Source organism: Macrotis lagotis, chromosome 1 (genome assembly GCF_037893015.1).
Source record: "Macrotis lagotis isolate mMagLag1 chromosome 1, bilby.v1.9.chrom.fasta, whole genome shotgun sequence".
Taxonomy (NCBI): domain Eukaryota; kingdom Metazoa; phylum Chordata; class Mammalia; order Peramelemorphia; family Peramelidae; genus Macrotis; species Macrotis lagotis.
In genome coordinates this window covers 246,069,011-246,093,455 of record NC_133658.1, presented here as the reverse complement: position 1 = coordinate 246,093,455, position 24,445 = coordinate 246,069,011, and the positions used below count along the sequence as shown (strand labels likewise).

At 38.8% G+C, this 24,445-nt stretch overlaps 1 protein-coding gene across 4 annotated transcripts in view; it reads right to left on the bottom strand.

The window, feature by feature from the left end:
* Positions 1–615: 615 nt before the first annotated feature.
* The window catches only part of NUDCD3 (NudC domain containing 3), a 138,784-nt gene continuing 114,954 nt past the window's right edge, over positions 616–24,445 (bottom strand). For 3 of the 4 annotated variants that reach the window (XM_074210071.1, XM_074210074.1, XM_074210073.1), the window contains exon 6: positions 892–23,174. In XM_074210071.1, coding sequence (XP_074066172.1) covers positions 23,064–23,174 — 111 coding nt within the window. In that variant the 3' untranslated portion in view covers positions 892–23,063. The other variant, XM_074210072.1, reaches the window with a different exon arrangement.

The following is a 24,445-nucleotide window of genomic DNA, read 5'->3' as shown; positions in this document are numbered from 1 at the left end:
AATAAAAACTCTTTGAATTCCAACCAGTCTACAATCCTATGATAATAAGAAAGTAAGCATTTTATCCCACATTGAAAGTACTAAGAATAATGGCTATGGATATCCTTTTTCTTTGTCATGACTAGTCAAGAGCAAGTCTCTTTTCAAACCTTTCTTTTCAGCTTTTCTCAAATTGATCTTGAGACTGTTTATCATTGGATCATAATTAATATTCCCTAGCTTTAACTTCCTGGTTCTCATCTTAGCTCTTACATATTCTTCTTTTTCCCATTCCTGAAATCTTCTCCACCACTCCTTTATCTGTTCCCAGCAAATTTAAAAGCAATTGGTAAATACTATAGAATAATTTAGTGACCAATGGATTTGAAAGCAAATGTTTTTGACTAATATGGAAATATGTTAAACACTTTTGCATATGTACAACCTATATGTGATTGTTTGCTGCTATGGGAAGTGGGAGGGAAGAAAGGGTGGTAGAAGAATGTGGAACTCAAAAGCATGCAAAACAAGGAATGTAGAAAATTACCTTTGCATGTAATTGGAAAAAAAATTTTAAAGGAAAAAAGAGGTGGTGTATAGGCCTTTCTAGAGTATTAAAAATTTTTAGGCTTATGATCTTTATTAAAAAGCTTTATTAAAAATTAAAAACATTCTAGATTACAAATTTTCTTTTTTTAGAGTGATGACATGTTATTGCAATGCTATTTTGTCTTTATTTTAATAAATCAACAAGCAATGATTAAGAACCTCCTAGGCCCTAAGGATCAGCCCAGTTACTTCTGGAGAGGCTCCCAATAAGATGGCCACTGAAGAATGAAGGTCTCCTTAGTAACAACTCAAGAAGATTCTCCACTCAGATGCTGGGGGATCATGATCAGCCCTGGTGGAGAGAAACACACATTTGTTGTACTAAAGTTGAGTTACCTGTTGAGGATTCATTCCTATTCCATTTTTGACTTTACTAAATCCTCTAGTCAGCCAGAACTCTTGCTCAACATCTTTCGAGATTTCCTTACTGATTGAAAGGTAAAAGGTTTTCCTGGAACCTTCATTTAAGGAGGTGTCCAGGCCAGCATCTCTTAATTTCCCACAAGACTGTATCTTGCTTTGTCAGGTGCCTTCTTCCCCCCCTCCTCCAATTTTCACTTTCCTTTTATGTGTTGTCTTCCTCATCAGAATGTCTCACTTCTGTATCTGCCACTCCCTAACCCCAGCTTACCCACTATAAGAAAACATCTTGACATCCTATCATACCCCTCCAATGCCCTAGCGCATAATGATTTTTAGAGTTAGACCAAGCCTAAGTATAGCATTAGAAGTTTTCCTTACAATTTGACTGGCAGTAGTGGGTCCAAATTAGGTTAGTAATATTGACACATAGCATGAGAAATTCTAGACTTGAACCTGAGTTCAAATCCTATTTTAACACCAATTAGCTGTATGATCATGCATAAGTTGTTTGCCTCTCTGGGATTCAGTTTTCTCATCCACATGTTGGGAAAAATATTATCAGTCATCCCTAACTTGCAATATGAAGAAGAAACTAGAAAGGCTTTATTGTAGGACCCATGTGTGTACAAGGAGTCATAAACAAGTTGCAGAGGGTGAGCTGGCCTGGATGTGATCTGTATTATGGGAACAAAAATGCAAATCAATGAATTCTGGCATATTTGAGTGTCTCATTTTTAGGGGGTCCAGTGAGATAATACAAAGCACTTGGTATGCCAATGAGCATTTATTAAATGCACCAGATAATCTCCCAAGAACTGGGAATACAATTATAAGGGAAAAGATAATCCCTGCCCCCAAGGAGCTTACATTCTGATGAGGAAGACAACATAGAAAAAGAAAGTGAAAATTGGAGGAGGGGAGAAGGCACCTGACAAGGTCAAGATCCAGCCTTGTGGGAAATTAAGAGATGCTGACCTGGACCCCTTAAATGAAGGTTCTAGGAAGACCTTTTACTCTTCAATCAGAGCAGAATCTTCAGAGGCAGAGGGTACCTCCAAAGAATGAGTTGCAGGGCTGGAGTGATCTTCTAGAATGAAGTAGTTTCTGGGTCATGATGAAGAAATGGAGGGGTGAGCATCTGGTGGGACACTTGTGAACTTTAGATAGATTGCAACATAAATGCCCATTGTGACTATGAGTGGAAAATTAAGAGCATTCTTATAGTGTGCAAGTGGTGGCACTTAACTGTTAGAGCCATGTAGATCACAAGGATGATCTGGTCACAATCAGAACTAATGTGTCAAGAGAAAGGTGACTGTGGCAGAGAGCATAGTTGTTTAGCAGAGGTGGTACAGTGGATAGAATGCTAGACAGGAATGCTAGACTAGTCAGGAAGATTCATTTTACTGAGTTCAAATTTGGTCTCAGATACAGAACCTGAGCAAATCACTTCACCTAGTTTGCCTCAGTTTCCTCATCTGTAAAATGAGCTGGAGAAAGAAATGGCAAACAAATCTAGTATCTTTTCCAAGAAAACACTAAATGGGGACACGAATAGTAGGAAACAAGTGAAAACAACCGAACAACATAGCAGATGTAAGAACAGCTGATCCCTTGGAATAAACTAGATTTGGGAAAGGCTTAGAAAGAGAAAAGAAGGGTTGTCTTACTAATCATTAGAAAAGCCAGGCTTGAATAGGAAGCATTGATCTATAAGGATCCTAGATTGCTAGAGAGCTGGCTTTGAGCCTTTACCAAGTAAAGGATTCCTCAGAAGAGAGACAATTTGGAAATTCAGCAGATTGAATCACTTTCTTTTCCTGTATGATAAAGGGCTAGGGTAATCCTTTGTTTACCTTCCATCCCCACTACTTCCTTTCCTTCTACCCTCAGGTCCACTTATTGGAGAAAGTACCATACATTTATTTATCAGAAATCCATGTCATTTTAACTTCAACTAAATCCACCCAGCTCTCTTGCAATCCTATTACTCATCCCACATCAAATTCTCTGAAGCAGCTGTCCAAACTTTCCCCACACTCCTCAAACGCCCAAACCTCTTTCCTACTTTGTCTCTGCATATTACCTCACCTCAACTTGCTGGGAAAGCTTACAGCTGATACTTTCTGCCTCCATTTCCCTACTATTTTCTTACTTCTTAAGTCTTGCAATCTAGCTTCATCCTCTATAATTCTTCTGAAACTGCTCATTCCAAGGTCAACAGTGGCAATTATTATAGGTCAAGAAAGACCTATAGCTCTCATCATTCCCCAGTCCATTCACTCCCCCTGGGTTTTCTGGTAAACCTAAAGGATTTAGGGATTGAAGCTCTCTATCATTGGCTCTAGTCCTCACCAGAACCTGAACCTCACTTGAACCTGAGTTCAAATCCTATTTTAACCCCAATTAACTGTATGATCATGGATAAATTACTTGCCTCTCTGGGCTTCAGAGAGTAAATCACCAGATCTAATAGTCTTTAATATATCTTCCTCCTTGACCATTGTGCATCCTTTCATAAGACTGAACAAATTCCCTTCCCTTCCTAGTTTGTGACTCCTAGGTTGTTTTCTGCCCCGTATCTCCTGCTGTCTTTCCAGCTAGACTTTCTTGTTTGTTTGTTTGTTTGTTTTTCATTAAAATAGCTATTTTTCTTCTTGGCTTCTAAATGTGGTGGAATCCCAGAGCTGTAAGTACCACAAGGAGAATGAGCCTTTGACCAAAGTACTAACATAAGGAAAGAAGTGATGGTGATGGGGAACCCTCTTCCCCAAAATGAATGTTATTCTCATATCTCACCTCACTGTCCTCCACTGACTATATCTAACTCCTGTCTAGCAACCCCAGGGTCCTGATACACATTTCCCCCCAAATTCTGACAATGTCAAGAATTAGACAGCCCCTCTTGAAGTACAACTCAAACTAGAGTTGTTCTGTCCTCTGTATTATTACACTGCCCCACTTCATATAAATGCTTTTGCCCTATGAAAAGGGCAAAGTCTTAGTTATGATCCTTTGCACTCTAAGACACATTCCTCAGACTTCTAGTCTTCTCTTTCTCCATATTTTTCCTTGTAGGTCTTATCCACTCCTCTAGTATACATTATCATCTTTGAATATGTAACCTGGGTTTTTTTAGTAGACCTTTCCATCCTCTGACACAGGATTAGGAGTCATCTCTTTTGATCAGTTATCTGCATCTTTAAACTGGCTATACTGAAATGTCCAGTTCCTTTTTTTTTTATTTGCTCTTTTATATTGCTCTTATTCTGCTCTTTTTAGCAATTCTAATCTGATGCATCTAGGGTGTGAAGATTCCCCTTACCTCACCCCCCAGCAACACCATGAACCGAACTGGTAAGGAAAGTTCTTCCTCCACCTGCTTTCCCTCTTTTATCACATCTCCAAGAAATAGGCCTAAGAGTGTTAGTTTCTGTTCTGTGCTATGTTCTCCTCAGTTCCAAGTGCTAGAGGTAGTTCCATTGAGGTCCTGGAGTTTGAGCTCCAGTGACCTTGTAGGTGGGATGTGCAGCCAACCAACCTGGAATGGAAGCCAGACACTTAGGACTGAGGGAAGCTTTAGACTTGGAATGGGAGCATGCTCAATAGAATCTGAGTTAAGCAGTAAAATGAAGTCCCAAGGGACTGAAGTGAAAGAAGATAGGTTTATGCTTCTTAAATATTAAGGAGAATAAATTTGTATATTTGTGATTATACCTTCTGAAGTAAATATTTCTGTATCAAAGCTAATTTGACTGTTAATGGCTAATGGAACTGGGAGGGAACACTATGGGTGAGTACTAGAGCCAATGACAGAGAGCTTTGATCCCTCAAATCCCTTTACCAGAAAACCCAAGGGAGTGAATGGTCTAGGGAATGATGAGAATTATAGGTCTTTCAACCTATAATAACTGCCACTATAAATTTTGTGCCCACTCTCCCCATGAACACAGTACGTATTCCTAGATGACTATACTAAGGGAGATGCATCCTAATTATTGTTTTTGTTTGTTGTTTGTCCTTCATTCTCAAAGAAGACCATGAAATCAGGAAGGTGATGCCATGACATGCATATGAATTGGATTTGAGTGAGTGGGTGCTGTGCAAAATCACTAGCCTCACTTTCTCCTCCAGAGTCATCTGCATCCAGTGGCCAGATATGAATCATGATGACTGGATATTGCCTTGGATGCAAGGCAATTGGAGTTAAATGACTTACCCAAGATGAACTCAGGTCTTCTTGACTCCGGGGCCAGGGCTCTATCCCCTATACCACCTAGCTGTCCTAGTTCTTGTTATACCATTTAAGTAAAAGCTGAGTCTTCTTGAATGATTGTTAATGGGAAGCACACCAGTGGGGGCTTATGCGCTATAGTTTTAGAAAGGTATTTATTCTTCGTTACCTGAAGAAGCAACAACACTCTAGAGGACCCAACCTATGATTATGAGGATAAGTTGAGTAAGTAGCCCAGAGGGAAGGTTGTTACAAAATATATAGAAGTACAAAATACTTTTAGGGGAAAGGAAACTGAAAAGGTCTCATATAGGATGTAGAGTTAGGTTTAGAAGGAAATTAAGTCTTCTAAGAGATGGCGATGAAGAGGGAATGCTTTCCAGGTATGGAGGGATAGTCATGCAAAAATCATAGAGTTAGGGAGCAGAGTTTTATAGGTAATAAAGATGATGCATGATTAGATCACATAGAATATGTTATAGCAAGTAACAGTAAGACTGAAAAAATTAATTAGAGCCAAGTCATGAATGGCTGGAACAGTCTCCCTTCTGATATTTGCCTCTTAGAACATCTAATTCCCTTCAAGGCTCCACTACAAGAAGCCTTTACTATTCCCAAAGTTGTTGACCCCCCTGCCAAGTGACTTTATCTTTGTACTCTCTCCACAATTTGAGTCACTTATTTGTGTATAAGTTGGGTCCTGCTAGTAGAATGTAAGCTTCTTGAGGATGTTTTATTTTTACCTTTGCATAACAAATGCCAGTCATAGAGCCTGGGCCAAAGCAGGTGCTGGATAAATGATTATTAAATAGAATGATCTAAATCCTACCTTTCCTTCCATGTCAAGCTCCAATCACACCTTCTCAGGAAAACCAGCCCTGACAACTCCCACCTCGAAATTCCTCACCAAAATGAATGGATTGCTCTGCCTTTTGTCTACTAGTGTTTTTTAGATGATGCTTTATAGCTCATTGAAGCTTCCTAATAAACACCTAAACTTACTTTCCCCCACATTTTGTAGTATCTGATGACTTCTATCAATATTCAAAGATTAAAATAATCAGGATTTTGCCTTTTAATAGTATGCTTTCAGACAGTCTTTAAGGATACATCATCTCAAAAATGCAGAAACCACCTTGTAACTCTAACAGGGATTGTCTGCAATGTTCATTTGGTATTGAGCAAGGACAGATCAAGAGTGATTAGTGATTCTTGTGGTTTAGTCGTTCAGTCTTGTCTGACTCTTCATGACCCCATAGACCATAGCAATCCAGACCCTTCTGTCATCTACTATCTCTCAAAGTCTACTCAAGTTCACGGTCATTGCTTCCAAGACACTATCTCTCCTTGTCATCTTCTGTCATCCCCTTCTTTTTTTGTCTTCAATCTTTCCCAGCATCAGTCTTTTCCAGTTAATCCTGTCTTCTCAATATGTAACTAAAATCTTTAATGATCAGCTTCAATATTTATACTTCCAATGAATAGTCAGTTAATTTTTTAAAATATTGACTGATTTGATCTCCTTGCTGTCCAAGGGACTCTCAAAAGTCTTCTCCCACACCACAATTTGAAAGCATCAGTTCTGTGGCACTCAGCTCTCACAGCCATACATTACCTTGGAAAAAGCATAGTTCTGACTAGCTTATTTGCCAATAAACTGATGTCTTCATTTTTTAGTATGCTGTCAAGATTAGCCACAAACTTCCTTCTAAGCACCTTCTACTTTTATGGCTGCAGTCACTGTTTTTCATGATCTTTGAGCCCAAGAATATAAAATCTGACACTGTTTTCAATGCTTCACTATCTATATTATCAGGAAATAATGGAACCAGATGCATATCTTAGTGCTTTTTTGTTGTTTTGTTTTAAATTTCAAGACAACTTTTATACTCTCACCCTTGTCAAGAGGCTTCTAATTCCTCTTCACTTTCTGTCATCATAGTGGTTATTGTCTGCATATCTGAATTTATTCTCCAGGCAACCTTAATTCAGGCTTTTGATTTGTCCATTTTGGTCTTTTGCATGAAATACTCTATTAAGTTCAATAAATGATTTCTTCCTCCAGATAAGTAAAGAGGAAATAAGAGAACTACTTGTCCTCCATGAGTTCAAATTATCAGATCCACCTGAACCGCAGTCCAGGCAGCTGAGGGGCAATGATTGCTGAACCAAGGACTATGATCTAAGAAAGAGTTATGACCTAAAAGAACTAAGACTTGTGATGCTTGATCCTTCAAGATAGAACTAGGAGCATGGGGGCAGCTAGGTGGCGTAGTGGACAAAGCACCGGCCCTGGAGTCAGTAGTACCTGGGTTCAAATCCAGTCTCAGACACTTAATAATTACCTAGCTGTGTGGCCTTGGGCAAGCCACTTAACCCCATTGTCTTGCAGAAAAAACTTAAACAACAAAAAAAGATAGAACTAGGAGTAATGAATGGCAGTTGAAGACATGTAGACTTAGGTTTAATGTAAAGGGAAGCTTCCTAATGATTAAAATTATCCTGGAGTGTAGTGGGCCACCTCTAAGGATACTGGGGATTCCTTTCACTGTAGTTCTTCAAACAAAACCTCCATATACAATTGTTGGAGGTGGTTCCCCCATTCAACAGTCTTTGTGTATCTACTTTATACTAGGTCCTGAGGAATTTTTCATCAGTGTAGGGAGTGCAGGATGAGAATTTCCTCTGAATCAGAATTTTCTCTTCAACCTATGATTTTAGAGAACTCAGTCCATGTGTGTATGATTATGCCCAGAGTCATACAGCCAGTAGATGCTAAAGATGGGACTTGAACTCTGGGCTTCCTGACTCAGAGCTCAGTTCTCTGACTACTGCTGAGAATATGAAAACAAATACAAAAAAAATCCTAGTCTCCAAGAAATTTATATTCAATTAGGGGAAAACAACAGTTACATTTAACAGTTAAATTTAAATATAAAATATGTAAAAAAAAATTGTTTTATGTAGAGAATAAGTCAGAAACTTGGAACAATTTGGATAATTTATTGTAGGGAATGTTATATAGGGGATAGTTATTAAGAAAGGAGTTGGACTAAATAACCTCCACTACCTACTGTCTATATGAGCCTACCACTTTTTTGATTATGCAGGTAAGCAGTTAGGTGGCACAGTGAATAGATCACTGGGCTTGAAATCAGGAAGACTCATCATAAAGTCAATTCTAGGCTCAGATACTTCCTCAATATGTGACCCTGGACAAGTCTCTTAACTCTATTTGCCTCAGTTTCCTCATTTGTAAAATAAACTGAAGAAAGAAATGACAAATCCCTCTAGAATTTTTACCAAAAAGATACCAAATGGGGTCATGAAGAATCAGACACAACTGAAACAAGTGTACAACAAAGAATTGTGAATATATATTCCTAGAGGGAAGGCACTTTGTCTTCCTCTAGCATTTTGTTCCTTTCATAGCACTATGCTGGCAGGTAGTAAGTGCCAAATAAATGCTTGTTGGATTGATGATTGATCTATATCTTTGTCCCTTGTGTCCTTAGGATCATATGTTATGCTTACTAGTGCCCTCCACACTCAGCACCATGTCCTAAGCATAGCTGTTGATTGATAAAGGCTCCATCAACATTTGATGATGATGGTGACAAGTGATGGAATAGGTGGAGACACAGATAATCTTAAGGTGGCAGCCAGCTTATTAAGTCATAGTCCTTGGATTTGAGTGAAAGGTAGAAATAGAAAAGATGTCTCCTCCAAAATACCTTTGATCTGACTGTAAAATTGGTTTAGAAAAACATTTTCACAGACTAAAGTACACAAACATCTTCACATGTTGGTTAAGGAAATTGTCTGGGATTCTGTCAAGCATAGCCTTCCAACAGCTAAGCCCTGAGAACTCTGCAGGATATAGATCCTGATTCCTTTGGTTTCTCACAAGTGCCCAATGTGTCCATCTTCTGTGGAATTTGAATTCAATGAGTCTTCTTTCGGAAATTATCTGACATGTAAAAGACTAGAGAAATCTGTCTCAATCTGGGCAAAGCTTCAGTTTTCAGAAGATTGCAAAACCTTTGATGGTGGTAGTATTTTTTAATGAAGTAGTCAAAGAAGCAGAAACTATTGATAGTGACAGATCAAAAGATGAAAATTCCATGTATTCAAAAAAGTTTGGAGTTTTTTTATTATGTTGCATTTAGAGGAGGAAATTTGGAGGAAGGATCTCTTCTCCCTCCCTCTATTAGATGCTTTCATCAAAGTAAAAACTTTTCACATCAATTTGACCCTATAGTGAATTCAATTTACTATAACTATATATATAATATATAGCATAATAATATGTATCATATAATTATATATATATATATATGTCTGTGTGTGTGTGTGTGTGTGTGTGTGTGTGTGTGTGTGTGTGTGTGGTTTCCTAAAAGTCTTACTACAGTACCAAGCTATTAAAGTTTTAAATACTAAAACTCTGCCAAGGCTTTTGGGACACCCTATATAATTAAAGCAGACTCTTCTTTTTTCAAGTTTTGGCTTCTCCTTGTAAAACAAGAAGGATTTTGAGCTGCCAGATTCCTTAAAGTTTAACAACTTGTACCTACATTTATAACAAATACCAAAAACATTTAAAAGTGAACCAAGATTGGAAATGTTTAATTGTTGTCTGAGTAAATTATACTGTGAAATTTAATGCAGCAAACATAATCATTTTATAATTAAACCAAGTTATACATAATATATTTTTGTCTCAAAACTACCAGAATGACTTTGAATTGCAAAGAGTGCTAAAAACAGCTAATATTTGTGTAATGAGAGAATTGCACTTCCCGTGTCACTTAAAGTAGTCACAGAAGGTCCAGAATGTAGTCATAAAGTATTAATGAAGTGTTAAAGGAGTTTTATTATAACCAAACAATAATGTGAATAAATGTTTAGTCAACTTGAGAGGATATTTAGTTGGTCTAGTTGGATGAAGGATTGACTTGAAGCAAGAAGCAGCTACAAGATTGGCTAGGGGACTAAGTCTCAACCTCTGGACTTATATTTAAAAACAACCTGTTTAGCAGTTTAAAAGTCCAGGCTCAAGAACATTTTATGGAGGACTATATCAGAGGGTGGAGATGAAAAAGACATCAGACTTATCATTGGAGCTACTAGAACAGTAAGGAGACAATGCATACAACTGGGAGCAGAAATAAAACTTTTAGGACAGACAAGATAAAGACAGAGTTCCTCAAGGGAAGAAGAAGCTATAAGGAGCATGACTCCTTCCAGCTATGAAAGATATCAGCTATGGACTCAATAAAGGAGTAATCTTTGGGAGCCCAGCTGAATGTACTGATAAGCAAGATGATATACCTAAAAGTTGCTTCACAAGGATTCTAGAAAGAGAGAAGGGACTTTAAGGCCATGTTGTACCAAAGTTATGAAATGTCTTTTCATATGTTTCCTACATGTGCCTCACTACCAAGTTTGACCCCATTCTTCCCATAGACACAGTGTTTATTTCTGAGAGAATGTGCCCCCAGTTTAAGGGAGGGATGTTTTGTACCAACTGCTCTGACAATAGCATCTTTGTTGTTGTTCAGTCATTTTTCAGTTGGGTCTACTCTTTGTGAGTTATTTGGGTTTTCCTTGGCAGAGATACTGGAGTGGTTTGCCATTTCCTTCTCTGGCTCATTTTACAGATTGGAAACTAAAGTAAATAGGGTTGAGTGATATTCCCCGGGGTCACACAAGTAGTAAGTATCTGAGGCCAGATTTGAACTCAGGAAGATGAGTCTTCCTGACACCAGGCCTGGCACTGTCCCCTGTGCCACTTAACTGTCCACAATACCATCTCAGTCTTTGTTATAAAGCTAATTGTGGTTTATGACTGATTATAAAGGGAAGAACAGTGAGAGGAGGGAGGGTTTGTGAACTAGGGTTGTAGGAATAGCAACCTACAGGGATATCCCTAGAACCTGGGGAATAGTAACCCCTTGAGACTCAGCCAGAAAATCAGAAAACAAGTTAAGGGAGTAGTCCAGAGAGCATATTACATTTATATACAATGCCAATCCTTATCCTTTACCACCACTCATTTCCTATTTTTCTTTTTCCTCATCAAGTGTGTTGAATAAATGTTTATTTCATTTTCTCTTTAGCCTACATTTTTACCCAATGGCATTAAAAGTTCACTAAGAGATAGAATGTAATCTTGGGCTGCATTAAGAGTTTCCAGGAAGGACACAAAAGATAATTCTGCTATACTCTGCCCTCAATAAATCTAGAAATGTGCAAAAGTAGAATAGGCTAGTCCAGAGGTAGAAAGACTGCAAAGCTTGGAAGCTTGCAAGCACAGATTGAATGACCACTTGTCTCATGTGTTGCAGTGGGAATTCTGTTCTTGAGAACAGGTTGCCTGTTCAGTATTCTTGGGTACAGATTGCACTAGATGGCTGCTGGGGTGCCTTCCACTACTGAAATTCTGTGAATCTGTGAAAAAATTTCCAGAAATTTCACTTTTCATAAGTTATGCATGGTGGTGGAAAGAGATGGGTTTTATAGTTAAAGGAACTCGGTTCAAATCTTCACTGTAACTTGTCACCTGTGTGACCTTGGACAAATTATTTAGCCTCCCTGGACCTCAGTTTTCTTATTTGTTAAATGAGGGAGTTTGGCTAAATGACCTCTGAAGTCCCTTCCAGCTCTAGATCTAAAATCCTATGATCCTAGGATCTGTGCTTTGTTCCAAAGAAGTCAAATAAATGAGGCTATGGAGACACAAGTAATATTTTCAACTCAAACCTAACTATAAAATTAGAAGTCTCTAATGACGATGTTTTTTGACAGGATTCCCATTTGTACTATTTTCCCTGTAGAACTAATCATCTCCTGCAATATCATTTTATGTTTTTACTGAACCAATTAATAATAGCAGGTAGGGGATAGCATTTCTTTCTAGTCCTTTCCTGTTTTTTCTTCTAGGAGGGCAGTTCAAGGAACACAGCAGACTTGGCAGGGGCCACATATGTGTGAAAGCCTGAGACTGGAGCTTCAATCAGTCAATCAACAAGCATTTATTAAGCACCTACTGCTATGCTTCAGGCATTGTGCTAGGTGCTAGGGATATAAAGTCAAAAATGGAATAGCTCTTGCCCTCATGAAACTTCCGTTGTAGTGGGGGGAGGGGGAGAGACAACACTTACACATTTAAGAAACTCAAAATAAATGTAAATTAATTAGGGAAGATACTAGCAGCTACAAGGATCAGTAAAGGTCTCACGAAGTCATGGCCACATAAATCACCTGCTGAAGAAAAGGTGATTGATTGACTTTTGAAAGCTCTTTATAAACTGCCCCTTAGTGACTTTGGCCTCCTTGCTGTTCCTCAGACACAACACTGTCACCTAATTCTAAGTGTCTTCACTAGCTATCCTATATGCCTGGAACTCTCTCCCCCTCTTTCTCCCACTGGCTTCCTTCAAGCCTCATCTAAAGTTCTACCTTCTAAGAATAAATAAGAAAAAAATCCTACTTTTTGCAAAAACCCCTTCCCATTCTTAATTAGTGCCTTCTGAGATTACCCCTAAATTTATTGTATACGTGTGTGTGTGTGTGTGTGTATCTTGCTTAAACATAGTGGTTTATATATTCTCTGCCCTTAGACCATTAGATCCTTGACAGTAGAAACAATGGGTTTTGCCTTTCCTTATATCTCCAGTACTGTGCCTGGCAGACAGTAAATACTCAATAAATGCTGGTTGACTGACTGATCATAGAGGTAATAGGAAGCCACTGGAATTTTTTGAGATGAGAAGTAACATAGTCAGACATGTGCTTTACTTTTTTGTAATTAGGTGGAGGATGGATTAAAAAAGGGAAAGACTTCAGGCAAGAAAAGTAATACAAAGGTTATTGTAATAATCTAGGCAGTTAATAATGAAGGTCTGAACAGGGACATCAATTTTGGGCAATGAAGGAGACAGGCGTAGGAGATATGGAAGTAGAATAGACAAGATTTAGCAATTGATTAAATATGGAGAGTAAGAGAGAATGAGAAGCAAAGGATGACTGAGATTGCCAACTTGGGTGATTGGAGTAGAAATAAGAAAGTTTGGAAATGTAGGTTTGGGAGAAAAGAAAATTAGTATTGTTTTGGAAATGTTGTCACATGTATGGGAGGAATCTACCCTGCTTAGAGTCTGCTTTGGAAATCTCCCTATAACAGTTTGTCTCTGATTTCAGGGTAGTTGTGGTGGGGGGAGTGAAGAGATTCTGATAGCAGCCACTGAGAAGAGATAAGACAGCTCATCTCTCAGTTAAGGTGGTATATAATTTCTTCAAAGGTCCTACATCCATAATGCCTCATTGTGGCATGATGATAGTCATAGATTCTCAAAGCCTGGTAGGGCTTAACAAATCATATCTTTGAAGTGAGTTGGAACATGTCCAGAGGAATTAGTCATGATGGTGAGGGAACTGGAAATCATGTCAAGACAGAACGCTGGCCTGAACAATGGAAGTCTCTGGAAAGACATGTTAGTTGTCTTCAAATACTTGAAGAGCTGACCTAAGGAAGGGGAATTTGTCACGAGTTAGAACAAGTTGTTTCTTTTTTGAGCTTCAATCTCATCTTAAAGGAGAGAGGGTGAAATGTCTTTGCTTTAAGGATTTCTGCAAGCTTGAAGTTGAGCTCTCTGCTGCTGAGGACATTAGTTTTAATCAGGGTCATCCTTCTTCAAAGGGCAAATTTTGAGCTTTGGCCTCCCCAGGAATGTTTGATGTGAACTGGGTGGCCATGGAAGAGGGTGTGGGCTCATGTTTGCATGCATCCAGGTGATGCTCGATGGGTGTGCAGTGTGGAGGTGGAACAGATCGGTGGGTGCAGTTAATTTCAGCCTTAAGGTGTGAAGTCTCTTCTAAACTGGGGGTGGAGAGGACTATTGAACAGGGTATGTGGCACTGTACTAAGTACAAACCTGCCCCTTCATTCAAGCAAAAGCAACCAACAGAGCAGGGGTAGGTTTTGACATACCACGAAGTTAAATAACAAAAGCTAAAACTGACTTTTTTTTTAAATAAGAACCTCAAAGTACTCAATACTATAAGCCTTATCATGGAACTCTCTATGACATCAGCAAGTAGGCATTTTTATCAAAATACAGATGAGAATGCTCCAAGGCATTATTTTCTTATTATTCCTTGAAAGCTGAATATCTGGGTCTCATTCTTAGGAAATCAATGACCCAAAGGTTTAAATAGTATTTGCAACCCTTAAGCCTTTAGTTCTGAACTCCTGCCCTACATTTCTGCCAGTCTACAAAGAACACTTCCCTTTTGGATTATACAAGGTTATTTCCTCATGGCCACTGAGTTTTATATCTCCGAATCTCCTGCTCTTGTGACTTCATTGTAAATGTAAAATCATTTGCCCCATCTCCCATATAAAAAAAAAAGTTTAGTCTATCCAATGCCATTTTGAGGGCAAGGGCCATTTGGTTTTTTGCCTCTGCATCTCCAGTGTCCACTCCTCTCTCTTCCAGGCTGGATATGCAGAATTTATAGAAGCAATCCCTCTAATAGGCACAGAGATTTTGATATGCTTTATTTCTGACATGGGCCCTTTACCCTCCTTTGGTAGCCTGGTTCTCCACCCTGCCCCAACTCTCACTTTCCTAAGGGGGTCACAATATGCAGACACTCAGGCTAAGTTGCCTGACATTCATACACTCTCTCATGGACAAGCTCTTGATCTTCCCATCATAGCAAATGCTTTATAAGTGTCAAACTGATGTTCACTCTTTTCTCATATACAATTGCCTAATATCCTTCTACCGCTGTACTATGCCTCTCACCTATTCCTTTCTATTTCTACTTTATCACTATTATCATAATTGTAGGTATCCTCATTACCATAGTCACACTTTTGCAATAGAATCCTGATCATTCCATTTTCATTCTTTTCCCTCCAACTATCCCTCAATTGTTGCTTTAATCTTACTTTTGAACTGATCAGCTCACTACTCTGGTGGCTCTCTACTGATGACGTTTGTCCTTCATTCTTGAACATCATGGAATCAGGTAGGTGATGATGCCATGACCAGCATGTGAAGTGGATTTGAGTAAGGGAGTTACCAGTCTCACTTTCTTTTTTCCAGTCATCTGGATGATTGGATGTGAGGCAATCAGGGTTAAGTGATTTGCCCAATGTCACATAGCTAGTGTTGTGTCTGAGGCCAAATTTGAACTCAGGTCCTCCTGACTCCAGGATGGTACTCTATCCACTGTGCCATGACAATCCACCATGACTCTCTACTTCTATTTGTATCACAACAACAGTATATCACAAAAAGCCTACTCTTCCTAAGTGTGGGCTGTTGTATCATTGAAGGCTATTACAAAGCATATTGGTTTACAGACTTCGTAATTTATTCACTCATCCAATTCCAAAAGCCTCAAAGAACGCAAGAAAGTACATATACGATTTTTTAAAAACTCCATTTAGTTCTTAATTTAGACTAAGGGACAAAAGACTAATGTATGAAAAGTCTTAGCATTTTTAAAAAACCATTTTATTCCAAATACATAAAGTGGCTTCATGCTGTCGGAGGCACAAATGGCCCTACTTTGATGGATAAGAATGATTTATAAGTAGTTTTAAAATATGCTTCAAAAATTCTTGGAGGGATCACATTTTATATGTTAAATATAATTCCAATTTTATTTACAGCATTTGCTTCACAAATTTTCTAATCCCATAAAGAGAAAAAGTAAACTAGTCTAGCCCATTTTTGAATTATCCCACATTCTGAATTAGTGAAATCTAATTAAATTGATAGGTCAGCATTTTAAGCCAATTCTTCAGCTTTACCACAATAATTTGATCTCTACAATCCTAATATCACATCCTCACCCCCATTTTAGAGATGAAGAAACTGAGGTCCAAAAAAGCTAAGTGACTTTCCTAGAGTTACACAGCTATTAGGCATCTGAGGCAGGATTCAAACCCAGATTACCCTAATTTCGGTTCCTGGCACTATCCCTACCAGGACCCATTGCTTCACACACATTTTCTTCCCCACCCCCCTGGCCTCAAAAGCCAATTTTGCATTGTAAAAATGGTGGAAAATAAGTTATTAAGGTCCATTACTAATTTCTCAGTTTGAGCTTTTTCTTCATTTCTTATTTTGGAAATAGCCTTGGAATTGTATTAAATCTTTTGGGCAGAGAAGTTGCCTGGATCACATGCTAGAATAAGGTCTAACTTGAATTTATGGCTCATATTCTCTCTTCACACTGAACAAATGCAAATTACTCTTATCCAGTGGTCATGTTAGGGCCAATTCCCAATGGTGCAAGTTCAGTTCAGGTCTTTAAAGAGCTGATCTTTCCTGAAAATGTTTTCACTTACAATTTTGATTCTTTGCTTTTTCTCTTTTCATCATTTATTATAGAAGATTCTGAAAAAAAATGGACTATGTCTTTGAAATTTATTCTTCTTGGCTATTTTAATGTATACAGGAACCTTTAAACATCCATAAGATCATATGAGAAAACCCCAATCAGACCCTGTAACTGATATCAATGACTTTCCCTCTGGGCTGCAAATGATTTATGGCAATAAGGTACAGTGCAAAGTAACTGACTTGGGAGTCAGAGAACCTGGATTTGAATACTCAAATCAGAATGTTAGTTCAGCCACTACTACTTGCATGTCCTTGGATAAATCAACTGAACTCTCTGGGTCCAAGTTTCTCATCCAGAAAATGAAGGGATAAATGACCTTTGAAACCCCTTATAGTTCTAAATCTAATCTTAACAAGGCTACCCAGGTGGTCTTAACAAGTCAGAGGTTCATACAGGTACCATTAACCTCTAATCTTTCACTTAGATGACTGTCCCATCCCAATTCTAGGATGCATATAGAAAATTTTCTCTCTCAAGGTTGACTTTAATCTTTACCCTAACCAATTTTCTTTCCTGAAAGGCATGTGGGGGAAGGGGGAGGATGAAGGGAGGGAAGAGAATAAAGGGACAGTATTATTCACCCTACTCTCATCGATATGATCCTGACAATAATCAATATGACTACCCTCTGAAATATTGCTAATTTTAAGGAGTTATACAGTACCCTACAGTACAAGTCAAGCAAAATTTAGGTGTCTCCAAGCAATTAAAGCTATCCTCTATGTAACCCTTTTCCCTGTTTAGGTAATGAGAAAATTCAGTTTTGCCTCCAACCTCAGAGCACAATACTCAATACATGAATTTTTTTTTCTTGCAAGGCAATGGAGTTAAGTGGCTTGCCCAAGGCCCCATTGCCAGGTAATTATTAAGTGTTTGAGGCCACATTTGAACTCAGGTACTCTGAACTCCAGGGCTGGTGCTCTATCCACTGCGCCACCTAGCTTCCCTCATATGACTTTTACTAACAACTCCTCAAGCTCTTTAGAAGATCCAGTAGTGGTAGTAGCCTTGGAAGTCTAAGAATAGACTGAGGAGCATTTGGGTTTATCTTAGGGTGTTGTTCTGAATTGTTAGACTCTACAAAAATAATAAAAATCACCTAATTAACTAAAGGAGCATACAATTTTAGAGCTGGACAAAGGCCACCTGGTCCATTCACTTCATTTTACAGATGAGGAAATTAGAAATAAGGGATTGAATTTACATAATGCTTTGAAATTTATAGTTTCACAAATATAATGCCTCATATAATTCTCACAACCCTGGGAAGTAGGTACTATTTTGAGGAAAACTCATAAAACTTAAAGCTCCAGGAGAATAAGTGATTTGTTCAGGTTCACATTACTAGTTAAAAATCTGAAACAATTTGAAGCTGGGTCTTCTCAACTCCAGTTAAAAGTATTACTCTGAGGCCATGCAGTTATTTGCCACAAGCTACAAAGTTTTTACAATCAGGACTTACGTATTCTGTTCCCAAGTTTTGTTTTGTTGCTACATGCTGCCACTCTCAATACTACAGACTAGTATATATTAAATCAGTTTGCAGTACAGTTTGCATAGTACATGATTTATCATTTACATTATCAGAGAACAAGATCACAGGATTGGAAGAAGCCTTAAAAGCCACCTTGACTTAGCCCCACTAAAGTAAGAATTCCTTCGTCAATAAACCCATATCAACAATGTTGGAAAGGATGTGGGAAATCTGGGACACTAATACATTGTTGGTGGAGCTGCAAACTCATCCAACCTTTCTGGAGAGAAATTTGGAACTACACCCAAAGGGCAACAAAAATGAGCATACCCTTTGACCCAGCAATAGCACTACTGGGTTTATACCCTGAAAAGATGATGAAAACAAAAATATTCATAGCAGCCCTGTTTGTGGTGGCAAAGAATTGGAAATTAAGTTGAATGTCCTTCAATTGGGGAATGGCTTAGCAAACTGTGGTATATGTATGTCATGGAACACTATTGCTCTATTATAAACCAGAAGGGACAGGATTTCAGGGAAACCTGGAAGGATTTGCATGAACTAATGCTGAGTGAGATGAGAAGAACCAGAAAAACATTGTACACCCTAACAGCAGCATGGGGGTGATGATCAATCTTGATGGACCTGCTCATTCCATCAGTGCAACAATCAGGGACAATTTTGGGGTATCTGTGATGGAAAATACCATCTGTATCCAGAGAAAGAATTGTGGAGTTTGAACAAAGACCAAAGACTATTACCTTCAATTTAGAAAAAAAAACCATTATCTTATTATGTGATTTTGCTATCTTATACTTTATTTTTCTTACTTAAGGATATAATTTCTCTCTCTTCACATTCACTGATATCAGTGTATACCATGGAAACAATGTAAAGACAGAATGGCTTGGGGGGGGCAAGAATGAGGGAAAATGTAAAACTCAAAATAAAAAAAAAACCGTATCAAGTCTTTACTCAAGAGACTTCCAGTGAGGGGGATAACCACTGTTTTGGAGACAATTCATGCTATTTTTGAACACATGAAAATTGTTAGTTACTTCCTTGTCTCTTAGAATTCCACTTCCACCTCCATCTTTGGAGAATGGATACGGCATACCAAAGGATAATAGCATCATCTTTTCCAGCAGCTGGGGGGTCATTATAAAGAGACTACAGTATAAATGGGAATGAAAAAGTGTTTCCTGGACATTATTCATAAGACTCCCCAAGAGAAATGCAGAGATATGCACATACACTTGAGCTGAAATCTCATCTGAATTCTTTTTAACTGGGAGGGGATCCTTCAATGGAAGTTTCTAAGAGATAGGCTATTGCAAGGTACTCATCTTAGTACTACTATCCAGATGTAGTTTAATATATATTTTGGGATCATCTGCCAAAATACACCAATGATCTATTTGCACCTTTATAAAGAACGTAAGATTTCAATTTCTTTTTTTTATCTGGAAAGATAGTTCAATTAAACTTACAAGCATAAAGCAGAGTCTGGCAGTCTGAACACATAATACAAGTGTACTGGAGGGTGGGAATCAAGTAATATTAATTCATTAACAGTGTTTCTTGTGTACCTGGGCCCAGAGATCTTGAATTGATATGTCATAATTAATCATCAAACATAAGGTGTTTTTTTTCAGCAGCAAATCTCACACACAGACACCAAACTGCTTAAATACAGATTTATTGCAAACCAACACAGAATTATGGAGTGGGTGAAGGAGAGCGGCCTCGGGATGTAGCACGCTCTACTCTCTTTGGCTCCCATGGAGAAGGGAAATAAGTTGCCCTGCTTTCCTCAGAATCCCTATTGATGGAACTTAGTTGCCAAGTTGCTGTTGTTCAGTTCTAAAACAAAGAAAATAGGTAGTGTGCACTGACTCTACAGGGCTGGACTGGTACATGAAAAGAAAGGTGGGGCAGAGGTTTAAGAAGAAAGCAAATCATCATTACAGGAGGGAAGGAAGATTTAAAAATATAGATGTGATTAATGTATATGCTGGAAGGGTGAGTCTAAATCCAAGTTTTACAAGTCTAGTCACTTAACATGCACCAGAGAAGCTTGTTACTAAAAGGAATTTTTCAGTGAGTCCTTCTGTAATGCAATGAAACATGCCTAAAAGTTCCTATTTTTGTGTAGTGGTTTATTTCTTTTAATAAGGGCATGCCAGTAGAGCTTCTATCACTTGATACTTCCTAACAGAAGAGACAAGATCTGAACAACATTAGGGCACTCCAAATGATGCCCTGGGTAGAAGAACATTTACAACAGAATAGAGTAATTTTAGAAAATCATCCAGTAGTTTATGGATTTAGCTGTTGTCCCTGCTTTAACCAAACTGCATATGCCTTTCTGCAAAGCTCCTATACCTTGGGTGCTTAAGTGGCATAATTGCAAATTAGAAAAATGTTAAAAACAGCAAGAAGATGGACAAAAAAGGTTCAAGAGGTGCATATAAACATCATTTAAAAATTAAAAACGAAGGAGTGTTTTATACCTACAGCATTCCATATGTGAAATGCTCCTTTGGAATGAGGATATATTAGCTTCACTTTCTTTCATGTGACCTCAGAGAAAAATGAACAGGGACCTGTATTTTAGCAAGTCTCAAAAAACAAGGCCCTCATAATAGGTAATGGCTTTTTGCTATTTTAGCTCTGTTACCAGAGAACAGTTCTATTCTAATTCATAAAAACCATAGTCTTAGTAACTAATTCCAACAGACAACATGGGGCTATCTGCCATCACTTCCCCAGAAGAAGATTTCTCTTCAGACTTTCTAGGAATATTATTCTTGGAATAAGCTGATGCTGACCCCAACACTACCCTGGGCACCTTTAACACTTTTGATTCTTAAAAGATCCACCATTTAGCTCAAGAGGATGACTTTACTCTTTTCCTATGGAAAGTTCCCTGGGGATGAGAATTGAGCAATTTTCTTATAAGAACTCCAGTATGGCTGAAAATAAGTTGTAAGTTAGTGAGTGACTCTGAAATGACAGCCTCAGTAAATCACTACATAACTATTGGACCTTCCTTTGTCGTCCTTTTAGGAGTGGGTGAGCATGAGGAACTATCTATCCCATAAAAATCCTTGTAGCGTCTTCTCAGAAAAGGTCACAATAAGAATATGTAGATATTAATTCTGGGTGGCCGTAAGTTGGAGTGGGGTTCTGAGATCAAGAACCATTTCTCTAGGAACTCAGAAAAAAGATCTAATTTACATTCCTGAATTACCTGTCAATCAAAAATGCAATACTAGGTGAATCTGAAGGCTTTACTTACTGAGTGGTAGGTCAAATGGGACTGGAATAAAGATTTAATAAAAAGTGAGTTATGTTTATATCTTTTGAGTGAACAATGATGTACTCTAAGGAACACTGAAAAACAAGTGTCCCTGAACTAAAGAATATGTTCCTAGACTTCAGAAGGAACAGTCAGCAGGCAGGCTCACCAGTAAGCAGCTTTAGAAATGGAGAACCCATCCTTGTCAATAGCAGATTAACAAGACAGTTGTTTTTAGGCATTAATAAGGTTCTGTTAAGTAACCAAGTGAGCAGTGACCACTGTTGCACAGCAGGAACATATGGGAACAAAGATATAAACCGCATCTAGCTCATATAGAGCATGATTTTGAGAGTTCGAAGTTCCTGGACATTTCTGCCTATATCTGCTCCTCATGCAGGAGCCAGAATCCTTATTCCTACCTTTGTTACAATTATTCTTCAAGGACAGCAATGGTTCTATTGGGGGCAACAATGATATCCTATGCAGGCTAACCATTAATCATCTGAGGATTTCCACTGCTTTGTGCCCTTCAACAGAAGGCAAACTTATCATCCACTGTATGCTGAAATCTTTCTCCTGCTCCTGTCTCCCACTGAACTCTACATTCAATCAGGAGATGTACGTAAACAAAATATAAGTTGTGGATCACTGGGACTGAAAATACTTGAGAACAAACATAAACCAGGGGCAGCTAGAAGGTCTTTTACTCAGACAAGAGTGGGGATAGAATACATGGCCTACACTGAGATGAACAGATGCTGGTCTAACCTTCCCTGGCATCAGAGAAAGCCATGATTAGAAAGCCCTATCCTACATTCTTTACTGAGACAGAAATATCTACCTGCAGCTGATCCTTGCTGGGAGAACTTAAACTTCTTTGCAATATCTGGGCCCAGTTCAATAAGAGAGCAAGAAATAAAGATACCAGAATCCCAAATAGGCAGGTTTCTACCACTATGGGGGCAGCTTCAACCTCCTACTGTTAGTGCCTGGGAGGCACCCAAAGGCAGGAAAAAATAGGACTTGACAAATTGATGAGCAAGACTGAATGTGGAGTCTTTAAACAAAAGGCCAAACTAGGGGGGGCTTCCTGAAACAGTATAGCCTGAAGCAGCCATCACAGAGCAGCTTCTCATCAGCACACATAAGTCACACAACTCCAAATCACTTCAACAACTGGAGGGAAAAAACCCAGCAACAGCAACTCCCTTTCCCCCCAACCCTCCCTTCCCACCCCCTAAAGAGAACTGAGCAGAATCGCATCAAAACAACAGCAAGCAGAGAACACAGAAGGAAAGAAAATGCGGCTTGCAGTGGCTGGTTACCGTGGTGATGAGAGGATGTAATCCTGCATTGCTAGGACACCTCCCTCATGCATAACAAATACCTTACTTGGCATCAGCCATAGCAGTTGCTATGCATTAACCTTCCCTCTATTTTTTCCCCCTTTTTCCCTGAAACAGTCAGCAAGGTTAGAGGAGGGGTGAGGTTGGGGTATCCAAATACCCCTTGAAAATAAAGATGGATACAGGGGTGGACCAGATTAGTCCTAGGCATGCATGGGAGCCACTGGAGGAAAAGCAGAAGGGGAAAGAGCCCACACAAAAAGGTCTCTCTCTGCCTTATCCTCTACTTCCAAGTGCTTGACTTGAGTGAGTTTCCTTTCCTTCTTGTCATTAAAACTGCACAGCCCCTGGGGAGATGTTGAACATGGATGGGTCGAATCTCTGGCCTCGGAAGGGGGAGCCTTCAGCATCCCATCCCTTCTTCAGCATCTCATGGACTTTCTACAAACAAAAAAATAGAAAAATCAAATCACCATAAGGCACTAGAAAACTTCCCACACTCCTCACCCCCCACCCTTTAAAGGTTTCCCATCAATAGGTATGACTCTCTCTGGCTCCTTTTGGTTAATTTTTGTCAGTGGTCAGAAAGGAAGATGGTTGGTTCATGTAAGTAGCCTGGTACAAGTGACCTGCTGTCACTTATCTGAGGCTAAAAGGGCCACACAGTGCAGGGCAAGTAGATATGTTTTAGACATCTTGCCACCACAGAGTAGGAGCATCAGATAAATGCATTTACTTTTTCTCTACCATCCGGCATCTCTGTCCAAAGGTACAAAGCAGAGGCAATTTCAGACCAATTTAACTGCCTTTCATCTAAACCAGCTTAGGAACAACTTTAAGCAAGAAGGTAGCATGGTAAAGTGGGTTGAGATTTGGCCTGGATTCAAGTCCCAACCTATTAGTACTCTACATAACTCTCTAAGACTACAAGTTGGGGAGAAGACAAAGGGTTCCCCATGATAATGAAATCACAGATTTAATACCTAATTCCTATCCCCTACCTAAGCAAAAGTATGGCTCCTACTTTTCCACAAATGGGATAGGATGATTAAGCAAACAGCATGGGAGAACTAGTCTTAATAAATCTAACTATTATGGATTATTTCAGTGTTTTGTGCTGCACAGTAAAAGATGCCAGAAAGTTCCCCTAAATGTTTTTAAACTCTATTGTAAAAATGAAGAACCATGGAGAACTGGTTCCTAGTTACCTGCTTCTGACCCAGCTAAATCACCTTGCTGAACTCTCCATAAGGGGTGTACTTCATGGCAAGCTAGCTCCTCCTAGTTCCCTTTGGGAACTATCAGGTTATCAGTGGAATCAGAGATCCCTTTAAGTGAGGAGGGACAAATCTGTGGAGATAAAGCCCCAGGACCACGCACAATTCAGCTGCTCTACTCAAGATGAAGCCTGCCTCAATTAATCTGATCTGGCGTTTTCTCCTTAAATAATTTCTTTAAAGATTCTTTTTTTTGGGGGGGGGGGGGAGTCTGGCTCTCCAGTTAAGACTCCCCCTCCCTGTGAATCTGCATAATTCTCAACTTAGAGTAATATCAATAAATGAGTTTGTTAACCTTAAAAAAAAAAAAAGATTCTTTTGGGCATACCATGACAGTGATTGACTACTTTTTAAAAGAAACTATGTCAAGCAAAGGATGAGACCTTTAGTATTAGGGAATAATTTCTCTATTTCTCAGACTGAACTGAAAAAAGG